Source organism: Urocampus carinirostris, chromosome 10 (assembly GCF_059441175.1).
Source record: "Urocampus carinirostris isolate Australia breed hairy pipefish chromosome 10, RoL_Ucar_1.0, whole genome shotgun sequence".
In the NCBI taxonomy this organism is placed as follows: domain Eukaryota; kingdom Metazoa; phylum Chordata; class Actinopteri; order Syngnathiformes; family Syngnathidae; genus Urocampus; species Urocampus carinirostris.
Genome location: NC_142358.1, coordinates 11,908,145 through 11,920,404, shown reverse-complemented (window position 1 = coordinate 11,920,404; position 12,260 = coordinate 11,908,145). Strand labels below are relative to the sequence as shown.

Genomic DNA, 12,260 nt, shown 5'->3' with positions numbered 1-12,260 from the left:
ATCCTTTATTGCACGTTTTTGGAGTACAACAAGGGGATGGAGTGAGCTTTTGTAATTATTGCCCCAAACTTCTGCACAGTACGTTAAGTATGGAAAAACTAAAGAACAATATAATAAGTACAGCGTATTATAGTTTAAAAAGAATTTGGCTTTATTAATAACTACAATACATTTACTTTGTTTGTATGTGTCCGATGTGTGTTTTCCAATTTGATTTACTGTCAATTGTAATTCCTAAAAATGTAATTTCTGATTCATTGTCAATGGCAACACCATCCATTTTCACAGCCAGGTCTAGATTTTCCTAGTGATTACCAAAGAATATCACTTCCGTTTTATTCACGTAAATTTAAAGATAACTTATTTATATCCAACCATGATTTAGGTTAAATAATTCACTATTAACATTTGTTACTGAATTAATATAATTTTCATTGGAATACAACATTTTAGTGTCATCTGTAAATATGACTGATTTTAATAGTTTGGAAACATTAAATATATCATTAATATATAAATTGAAAAGCTTTGGACCCAGGACGGAACCCTGCTGTACTCCACAACAGATATCCAGATATCCAATCTCCCATATATACCTGTATTGTTGCCTCCCAGTCAAATAGCTTTCAACCCATCTCAAGGCCACTCCCCTGATGCCATATCATTCAATTTTTCGAACAGTAAATTATGATTAATAGTATCAAATGCTTTTTTTAAATTAATAAATGTCCCAGCTGTGTATCTCTTCTTTTTTATGCTATAGGTAACTTATTCTACCACATCATTAACTGCCATTGTTGTTGGTCTGTAAGCCCTAAAACCAAATTGACTTTCATTAAATAAATTATGCTTATTTACAAATTTCTCTAGCCTTTTACTATAACGTTTCTCTAATATTTGGGAGAACTGAGGAAGCAGAGATACCAGTCTGTAATTTGTGAATATGTGTTTGTTTCAATTTTTGTATATTGGTATCACTTTTGCAATCATCACATTATTTGGGAATTTCCCTGTTGGAAATGATGGAATACAGATGCAGGTTAATGGTTTCTTGATGCTATGTATAATTTGCTAAACTAATATCATATATATGCTAAAACAATCAGTAAATATTTTATTTCTACAACTGCTTACCACGTCTATTATCTCCGATTTCATCCATCATCTCTCTCTCTCTCTCTCTCTCTCTCTCTCTCTCTCTCTCTCTCTCTCTCTCTCTCTCTCTCTCTCTCTCTCTCTCTCTCTCTCTCTCTCTCTATATATATATATATCCGTCCATCCAACTTTTTTACTTACCAATTATTTGGGAAGAAACTTGAAAATTATTTACTCGAAGTACAAAAATAAAGCAAAAACTATTGTTCTTATATGCAACTTGGCCAGTTTCTTGTAAAAATTTGCTTTTTTAACAGTTCTTTTCACGTTATTTTTCTCCTTTAATTAAGACTTTTACTGCATGGAGCACCACGACTCATCTCGCTGTAAACAATGTTCATTACGTTGTTATCGATGACAATTAAGACAATATTTCCAGAAACAACGAAGTATGTACTGTGGGGAATTACAATTCCTTTGAATACGATAAATCTCTATCATTCTTTTAGCGGGCGTTTTCAAATTAGTGGGAATTGCCAGGTTGCTAAATTCAATTATTGCAGTTTGCATTACTTTAATGCTATTTTAACCTTTTCCGTCAAAGACTATATTAAGATAGGAGTCAGACCATAAGGACTATTTCTGGAAAATTCTTCTTCTTTTGGTTTAAGATCAGATAATTGTGTAATTGTAATCATGTGCAGTCCTTTGAGACATTTCTGTGATTAATGTGACTTGACTTCTTTTAAATACAATAAAATCTCCAACTGTTTTCCTCATACTTATCTAATTTGGAAACATAACAAAATAGAAAAATGACAAGTTTTTAGTTCAATTATTTACTGTTGTTTACATTCATTTAATATTATTTTTTACTCAAGTACTCTGCATGCTCTTGACAGTTGTTAGGTCTCATTTTTAAACATCACTGTTATGGGCTTTTATTGCTTCTCACATTAGTCATTAAAAAGGGTTTTTATTTCATAAACATCTCAGTGTAAGTCATTATTTTGACCAAGGTGTTTTTAGTCAGCACTATAGCTACAAAGCTACTTTAAAAGCTTATTTGCCTAGTATCCTTGGACTTGTTCCCTCATATTTTTCAGATTTAATTTCCCCCTATGTTCCAGTCCGGAGCCTTCGCTCTAAAAATTCTGGTCTACTAGTGATTCTAAGAGCCAAAAAGAGAACCGTAGGTTCGAGAGCGTTCTCCATTCGGGCCCAGGCGTTCAGACTGCAACCACAGTGGAACTGTTTAAATCTAGGCTTAAAACACATTTCTATTCTCCAATTTATAAGTTACCTGCTTTCTGTTCACAATATCTGTGTATTATTTGTTATAGCAAAATCTTTTGCAGCCTGGTCATCCTAGAAGGGGGATAACCTCATGTGCGGTCCCTTCTCAAGGTTTCTTCATGTTGAGGTTTTTCCTATCTGACATGTAGGTTTCAGATCAGGAAATGGTGTAATAATAGTCTGTAGTTTGCAATAATCTGTGCAGCCCTTTTAGACTCCTTGTGATTAAGGGATATACAAATGAACATGACTTGACTAGTTTAGAAGTTGTATGGTGGAGTGCAAGTAAAACACTTGTAAAAAACAAAAACACAATCATCCTCATTGCTATCATCACGTGCATGGTATGTATTCACAGTATAGTGTTTATTGTTCAAAAGGAAACCAAGCAAGGCAATCAGATTAACGTTGTGACCTGGAATGAGAGAACCAGGTATGAATGACATCGTCATGGGACGCACAAACATACTTAGCTCAATGTTATTCTCGCTGCAAAGCGTTGAAACACTTGAGATGTTGGAACAAATGTGTTTTTATCTGAGTGACGTCCACCAAGAAGCAAGTGGAGTGATCGAGAGTCGTTTCTGTGTGTGCAAATTGTTGCAAGAGGCAATTCTGGTGCAACACTATGAAGGAGTATCAGGGTCACACTGGATGAACAAAGAAAACAGGAAATACAAAGTGTTATGGTGTAACTTGAACCCAATGATTTACGATAAAAATTGATGACGCAGTTAGAAAGATAAAAAGTCACACTTTGCCAAATAATTATTCTTTAAAAAAAAAAAATTAATAAAAAGATACCCAGCGTTGGAGATTAAAGTTTTTGTCCAATATGTTTTCCCTCAAAAATTCCTTTATTAAAAAAATTTGATTTTAGGGAGAAAACGATATTTTATCAAAAAGTTTCTGACCGTTCCAAAAATCCCGGGAAAAAAATGCAAATTGTGGCGGGGGAAAATGCATCTAATTTGTTACAATATGTTTTTTCAAGGGGCAGCACGGCGGCGCAGTGGTTAGCGCATGTGCGGCACAGTTCATGTCTTGGGAACCTCCTGCGAGGGTTCAAATCCAGCTCCAGACTTCCTGTGCGAAGTTTGTATGTTCTCCCCATGCTTGCGTGGGTTTCCTCCGGGCACTCCAGTTTCCTCCCACATTCAAAAAAACATGCATTTCAGGTGAAGCCCACAGTAAACCACACCACCTACATTGCATATTACCAAATCTTATTGCAATATGTACTCTGTGTAGCACTATTTAGTTATTCTATATAACACGCTACAGTGGGCATTTGCACGTCACACCGGGTATTTGTATATTGTATTCTTTTTGCTTTATTATTGTATTGTTCTCAGCTCAGGGATGCTGCTGGAAATGTGAATTTCCCTTCGGGGATGAATAAAGTATCTATCTAAATTGGCGGTCCAAATTGTCCCTAGGTGTGAATGGGCGAGTGCGTGTCTATCCCCGTGTGCCCTGCGATTGGCTGGCAACCAGTTCAGGGTGTCCCCTGCCCACTGCTCGATGATTGCTGGGATGGGCTCCAGAAGCCCCGTGACCCTACTGAGGATAAGCGGTGTAGCTGATGAGATGTTTTTTCAAGGCAAAAAATGTATCTTTAAAATCTGCACTTATTATAATGATAAAAAGAAAATCTACATTTAGTACTAAATGAACAATTTGCAGAATATTTTTTGGACTTCTACAATTACTCTATTAAGGCAGGGGTGGGCAAACTACTACTACTAAGCTACTACAAATACATGCCTGTAACGTTTTTTAATCAGGCGCCCAAAATGAAATATATATGAAATGGTTAAAAACAAAAAAGTACTACGGATGGTATCCCTAACATTCCATACCTGGCTACATTTTTCTTTACTTGCTATTTTGTACAATCAGGCAGCAGAATACGTATTTTATTTAGCAATATATTTATTTGATTAAATAAAAATCCGCTTCTGAGATAGCTCTAATCCATTTTATGTGCATTTATATGTATCAATGCATATCAAGTTTTGGGCTTGAAGAATTACAAAAACAACAATTTATCATCTTGCTTTAATTTGGTACGTTTCAGAATCAATTTGATTAAATTGTCTATATAAAGAAAAAAAAAAAAGACTATTCCTGCTATTCCAGAGCAACTTGGCTCCATTTTTCTCATTTATTATTTTTTTGCCTAAACGGAATGTTTACAAAAAAGACCGAAAATGAGATGCATCTTTTTTAAATAGCAGCGATGAGAAAAAAAAAAGTGGATGCACCAACATTATCTTTTTTTTTCTTATGTAATGCCAAGGTATCGGATTTCAGATCTTATTGGTAGATACAAAAAAATCAAATCGGTAATATTTCTTCTGCTTACCTGGCCTTTCAGGCCAAATCTTTTTACCTAATGCGGCCAGCAAATCCAAGTTTGCTCACCCCTGCTTTAGGACTTTACCTGGAAATTGTATGATGGGAAAAAAAACACCTATCCTCTTTATTAGTGATAATATGTTTTCATTTCAATATTTACTTTTATACAGGGCTCTCTATAATATCCGCCTTCAAAATATATAGGTGCCTATTACCTCTGTGTGCAACACAAAAGATTGTTATATATATATATATGATGCTACAACGCCAGCAATCGCGTGTGTTTTGTCACGTGACATGGACCCGAGTACAACGCCGGCGTGAACTTAAAAAAAAAAAGACATGATGACATAATTTGCTCAAAGACATTCAGTGTGTTGCCACGTACAATGTGTTCAATTGCTTCCTGTACAGCTTTGCCGTTAGAGTACTTCTTAACTATTTACAGTATAAATTACGACAGTCTCATGTTAAAATAAATTACTTAAATACAGCAGGCCGTGGCTTCGGCGGTGCGAGCGGAGAGTATAATACTGCATCGGTGAGGTGGTCTGGTCTTGACGGTTTCCCTTCCGTTTTGGGATAGAAGGAGGGAGGAAAGTGCAGCTATACCACGGTGCCACTGGGAGAGTTTCCATTCTGTGTTGTTATGTTCTGCAACAGAGGAAGCACACAAAAATATTTACTTGAATGGGTTCAGTTACTGTGTGATCAGAATTTCTTTCTCCTACGTTTACTGTGGTGCAGGACCTTACTTTGTGTACTGCAGGGTTAGGGTTAATTGTCGAATTTCAAGTATTTGGCAACAAGAAATTGGTATTTTTTTTCTTCAAAGCCTGCCATTGTCATGATGTATTTATCAACCTTTATTGAGCCTTTGCTCTGAAAATGCTGGTCTACCAGTGATCAAGGGCCAAGAAGAGATCCACAGGTTCGAGAGCGTTTTCCATTCGGGCCCCGGTGCTCTGTAATGATTTTCCCCCTGGGATTTGATCTGCAACCTCAGTGGAAATGTTTAAATCTAAGCTTAAAAAATACTTCTATTCGATAGCATATGAATAACCTATATTTTATGTTGACAATATCTGTGTATTATTTGCCCTCATGTAGGTTTTAGATCAGGGGATGGTGTCACAATAATCTGTTGTCTGTGCAGCCCTTTGAGACTCTTTGTGATTAAGGGCTATACAAATAAACTTGACTTGACAAGTTTTCATACAATTTTTTAAGGCATACTGTCTGCTGAAAAATAATTCCCAGCACCATTTCCATTTTTAAAGGCTTAAATAGTCACATTGCCTACATTGACAGTATACAGTTTTATCAATTGTGGTAACTGGAGGTAATACATGTTATTTATTTTGGTTGAAAATTGAGTTTATTATACTGGGTGTTTATAGTTTTCATCTTGATTTTCTAGAAAAAGTAACAAAAAAAAAGACTTAAAATGAGCACAAAATGTATGAAGGTAGAACAAAATCTTATTTTACTGCATTTACAACTTTTTTCTTTTTTTGTGTAAAGAGGAAGTGACGCAAGATGCTTATGATAAAAAAAACTTAATTTACTTAAAAGAAAAATATACCCAAAAAAATAATAATAATAATAATATTGAGTCAGCTGACATGATTGTCTTGTTATTTTACTGCTGCAAGTACACCCCAAACGCCCAAAAAGCTTATGAAAAGCTGGGCAAAAATGTGATGAGAAGACAAATGGTATAGTTAGGTTACTTTTCAGTCTCAGTAGTTTGCATTCTTTTGGTGCATTATACCTTAGTTTTCTGTTAGACTACATTATACAGCGACATCTAGAGGCCAAATATTACACAACGACGGTTTAAATTAAAATGAGGAAAATTATCAGCAATATCATTTACTTGATTTTTTTTGTAATGCATTCTTGAACAGCTTCATCAAACAAATTAAGTTATCAAATATATTTCTCTGTGCTGTCTCATGAGCAGATAAGCAGTAAATAAAAAGTGATAAGAAAATAGTCATCTGCTGCCACCTACTGATATGGATGAATGTTAGTGTTACTTAACTGATCACTCGAAGAATGGAAAAATACTGAACTATGTCAGGCATTTTCACGAAGATAATATTGAGAAATTCCCTGCGGCACACTAAACAGGGTCTACTGGTTGAAAAACAGGATTCTAGTAAATAACAGAATAACTGTAACACTCCTCCATATCCAGTAGGTAGTAGAACTTCACCATTGGCTGATGGTATTGTGTCTGAAGAAGTTGTTTTAAAACACAAAACTCAGCCTTGTTTTTACTCATTTTATTATTGTTTTAGTTTAAAACAAACATTTAAGAGTAGTTTAAAAATTGTTTCCATCATTGTAAGTATTTTTTTAAATTTTACTAAAAACAAGATGTGTTTAATAGATTTGTTTTCAATTAGAAAAGTAAATTATAAATAGCTGCCAACATATTTTTGCGATAGCTGTGAAAGAAAAGTACACACACTGACACACTAGACTAATTGTGATTAAGGGCTATACAAATAAAAATGACTTGACTTGACTTTTTAATAAAAACAAATATATGGTCAATTGTGCCTACATAATAGCACGTCTTAATAATTGAATTGTGTACAAAAACTGAAGCCGAGAATTACTTTAAAAAATATATAATTTTCAAAGAGCAGTGCACCTCGAGATTTGCCATGTGTGTCTTAGCTCACAAAATGTAGAAAACATGATTTCATGCATTGAATAGATTAGATAGGTCCATTCAATATTTACATTTTCATATGGTTCTTAGGCGTTTTGACATGCTTGTTATTAATATTCTGAACTCTTTTTTCCGACAAAATGCCATTAATTCAAATATTGACAGAACATTACAATTGTCAAACTGTGTCCAACTGGCAAGACGAATAAAGACATTGCAACTGATAAATGTATTATTTTCATTATTGGACACTAGAAAATGAGTCTACATAAAATACAATTTTTTATGACTTTTATACCACACTATTGTTTGTTGTTTTGACTGTTATGCACCGTTTACGTCATTGTCACTATTGGCCATTCATGTTGCTGTTCTTTGATATCCACACCCTTTAAGGCAGTGTCCTCAGCGGTTTAATGAAATAAAGGGCAGGGGGGATGCTAGTAGGACAGGTAAAATTTCTTATCTGAGCGTTTGGTCCACTCCTGTTCTCCTTGGAAGTTAAGGATCTATTGATGTTGTCTCCTGATTTCGAGTGCCTCCAAAATTTTAACTCGTCATCGACATTGGCAATGAGCTTACAAATATTGATGGGATTACTGTATTTTCACAACCAAAAGGAGCACATACAAGTCTCAGATTTTCTTCAAATCGTGCGTCAGGTAAAGCGGTAGAGGGAGACCACCTCGGTGGCCTTAGGTTTGGGCGCCCGTCGCGAGAATGGGAGGTCACAGGTCCGAGCCTTGGTCGAGTCCTAGACCTACAACATTTGAGTGAAATCCTATGTTCACATTTCCAACTAAATTAAAATTCTATGCGACCCCCTGTGACTTTTATGCCTTCTCCTGTGTGAGCGCCACAATTTTCCCACAAGCAGAAGAGGACAGGTAGTCACACGCAACGCATTGTTTGCACTCATGGACGCCAACGGCATAGCGTATATAGAAAACTTCAAAGTTATTGTTATTGGTGCTTTTGTTTCATGAAATGGTGTCATTTATCCACCCAGACCAAAACTACTGTGGCACAGAATCTTTCTGCGGTTTATAATGAAAATAATGAATTGTCGACGCGAAGGCGAACGTGTCTGCCGGGACTGTTGCTCGAGCTTTGGGAACTATGAACGTGACTCTGAAAGTAAAGACAGTAAAGCTTTTAATGGAGATTAAGCGAAGCTGTTCTGGTCAGAAACATAGGGTGAGGATTTTGATGGTTTTGTTTCATATGGATTCCTGGTTAAAAATGTGAGCTCTTTTGTCAAAATTTTGTTTTATCCGTGTGTTTTACTTAGTAATCAAAACTTAAAAAAACTACAACAAAACTCATTTTTGCTTCCGTTGTATTTTTAAATACACACATTTGTATGCTTGTCTGTGTTGTAACGCAGCTCTAAACAGGAGGCTACTGAGCCCTATCGGGCGAAGCGCCAGGTGTAGTGTTAAATACAGGAATAAAACCAGCTACGGAGAATGCGCCTTTTAACACAGTGTGCCCTATGGTTGTGAAAACGCGTTAATGCCGTTGAGATCCAGGGAGTGAGCTGGTACATACCGTCTTGCCGGGTCTGGCCCATGTGCAGATGAGCCCCTCTTGGCACGCCGTGATGATGCAGTCGTCCATAAAGACGAGCACGGTGAGTCTCTCGTGGGCGATCTTCTTGCACACTAGCGGCTCCAAGAGTGGCACCTCATGCATTCGCGGGCACAATGTGGTGCCCAGCACCTTGGCGGCATCCAGGCGCCCACTTCCTCGCGGCGCCACGTTGATTTTATCGTTACTCTTGCTGATATTCCCCAAACTGTGGTAACGCTTGTGTTCTTTCTCCACCCCGCTACCCACTGCAGACTTGTCCGACTTGCGCTCCTGCAGGGAAAGCGTGGCGAAACGACCGATACTGAAGGCTGCGGTGTTACCTGGCCCGGCACCCACCGTACCCGTCACGCTTACTGTCCCACCGGGGCCACTTTCCGTGGGGCCTTGGCTTTTGGAGGTGTTTGCAACCGCTGGGTGTGGGAGCGAGTTGGAGCGGGAGAGGGATCGGGGGAGTGGTAGAGGCAGCGGGGGTGGATTGGAGGTGCCCACAGCAGGCGGATGGTGGTGGCCCTCCACTCCGCCACCCACTGAGTTTGGTAGCGTGGGTCCAAAGGTATTGGTAAAAGCACGGGAAAGTGGTAGACGAGGGTACAGGACGTCGTCCGTGAGGTCCCACAAGCAAAACTGGGTGTCCTGCCCGACGGATCCGAATCGGTAGGTGACAGCCGGAGAGCCGCCCCCCTTGGAGCTGTGCCGGGAGAGACGCGACAAAGTGCTGCTTGTGCGCACCCGCCCAAAGTGCGGGGTGGTATTGTTGGGCGCCCCACCTTGATGAAGATCCTCCTCACTCCCGCTGAGCTCCATTGGTTCCTCGTCCTCCAGGGAGGTAGTGAAGGGGTCGAATGCCACCACGTTGACCCAGGATTTGTGTCCGTGCCCGCGGGCAACCACGCGACTTTCCGCAAAGGACCACACAGTGACCAGGTCATCCTCGCCCCCTGTTGCCAGGTATTTGCCATCAGGGCTCCACGAAACACAAAGCAGGCCTCCAAAATAACTCCTCATGATGCCCTGAAGTTCCATGGAATCAAAATGGAAGACCCGCAAGCAGCCGTCCTGGCCCACGCAGGCCACGTGGACTCCGTCAGGTGAGAAAGAAAATTCATTGAGACCGCCTTCACCCACGGCCCAGCGTAGGAGAGGGTTTCGGGGCGTCTTGGTTTTGCAAGCGTACACGGCAAAGCCCTCGCCTTGACGCAGAAGCGAGTATTGAGGCGCCGCCGTGCCGCAAGAATGCTCCACATTGTAGAGGTACAGGTGGCCGCTGGCATGCGAGGCCAGAAAAAGGTTCTCAGACTTAGGCAGCCATTTCAGACACGTCACTTTGGATTTGTCGATCAGACGCTGCACATGCAAGACAGGAGACAAAATGCACAATTGACAAAGGACAGTGCAATTTTGTAATTATAAGATGACTCTAAGCAAATATACCGTATTTATTAGTGTGTAATGTTCACTTACTTTTAAGCGCACCCCTAATTTGCCCTCAGCTCAACTTGAAAGTAACAAACATTGTTGAATATGTGCAGCCATGTTTATAACCGTTTATTGACAACACAAACTATGAATATAATACCAACATAAATTTACAATGTATTTATTTAATGTTCTTCAAAATCCAAATTATCTTCAGATACACAAAAGAATTGTTTTCCCTGTTGTTGTTTTTTTGCAATTATTTCGATCTTTCTGGACGACTTTTTTTTTCTCCATTCTCATTTGTATCTGGTACTGTGATCAAAAAAAATAGTTTCATAGAGACAAAATAGAATGCCTTTTCGTATGTCATCTATATCAATGGTTGTCTTACCACCGCGACCCGGGTATGATCCCTTTGCATCCAATGTTTTGAGAGTGTGGTCAGCGATACATTTCAATTGATCTGTTATTGCAAAAGTACAAAAATATAAACTGCATGTATAATGCGAACCTTAAGAGTTCTTTTTTGAGGTGAAAAAAATAAGAGGTATTCACGAATAAATACGGTACATGGGATCATATTTACCACTTTAAAATTACACTAAGTGAATAGTATTGAAGAATTTTATTAAACCCCATCTGTTGTATTTTTAAATAAATATTTACGGTTGTAGTGCAAATAAGCCCAGCTCAACAATGACTACCCTATTCTTATTCTTCCTTTCATGTTTACCTCTTTTTTTTGTTTCAAAGACTTCACTGGAATATCAGGCTACGTACACTTTTTTTTAGTCAGGAGAAGAGTTCTCCTTTTATTTTTCCACTACCACAGGCAGGACTGAAAATTCGCATTTCACCAAAATTCAATGAACTCAGGCCTTTGGAATGGGTGGAATGACTGCGCCCCCTAAAGGACAGATCCTGGACGTACCCAGGTCTCCCAAAAAAAGACCACAAATCTGCAGGGGCTGATAACAAAGTATGATGACAGTAAGTTTTTGACCGTAACTAAAACATTCAAGGCGGTGTATTGATCGAAAATGTTTTAGATAATTCGTGCAAGTGTCGTTTTGGGAGACATTCCTGCGTACAGATTCACCTCACTAAATTTCCATCCACTTGCTTCAAGAACAATCTTGATGAGGGCCCATTGGCCTACACTTTGAGGTGTGATTTAGTCCAGCAACACTGCCCCTTTAAAGAGAGATGCTATTCACAATTTATACTCGCTCTTTTCTTCCTGGACTTGCCCCATACGTCAACTGAGCAAAGACGACCTTACAAGCCTGCAATGCAGCTTTCCACCGACACGCAAGACCTTTGCCTTGGCACCTAGAAGCACAATGGAAACTCAACACCAGACGCAACTTCTAAGGTGGCGGTTTAAACTAAACTTCAAGCTGACGGTTCTTGAGGAAAGTATTAGTGGAATTTTCTTTTTCCTACTAACTCAACAGTTTTACTGTTCGATCTCCCAGTGTCATTTGTGTATTATTTTTCTAGTTTCTTGTTGATTACATGTATCAATATATCATTTGTTTCATATTACTCTGTCTGGTTCCTTCTCTTAGTTCATATCAGAATTCAAACAACTCAAGGTAATAACTTAATTTAAAATTAATTTCATTGTAGCGAGTTTTTGCTCCTTCAGACAAAAAGGAAGAAATCTTAAAACTAAACTTTATGGTGAAGTGCTAGCGACATCTAGAGGCGAATTTATTAACTGATTATACTAAAGAATAATAGTTTTAAATCCTAGATATATTCAAATTAAAGCCAAAACCCCCTACACTGTATTTGATGTAAACAT

The 12,260-nt window shown here is 38.4% G+C and overlaps 1 protein-coding gene across 2 annotated transcripts in view; it reads right to left on the bottom strand.

The window, feature by feature from the left end:
- Positions 1 to 2,719: 2,719 nt before the first annotated feature.
- The window catches only part of LOC148357726 (WD repeat-containing protein 20), a 14,508-nt gene continuing 4,967 nt past the window's right edge, over positions 2,720 to 12,260 (bottom strand). Inside the window, exons 4-6 of one of the 2 annotated variants that reach the window (XR_015851558.1) lie at positions 8,990 to 10,375; positions 5,237 to 5,406; positions 2,720 to 3,041 (exon numbers count right to left, since the gene is read on the bottom strand). Coding sequence is in view for 1 of the 2 variants with exons in the window: in XM_088345995.1 (XP_088202121.1) it covers positions 5,359 to 5,406; positions 8,990 to 10,375 (1,434 nt within the window). In the remaining variant the exon portion in view is untranslated. Of the gene's footprint in view, positions 5,407 to 8,989; positions 10,376 to 12,260 lie in introns of both variants that reach the window. The other variant, XM_088345995.1, reaches the window with a different exon arrangement.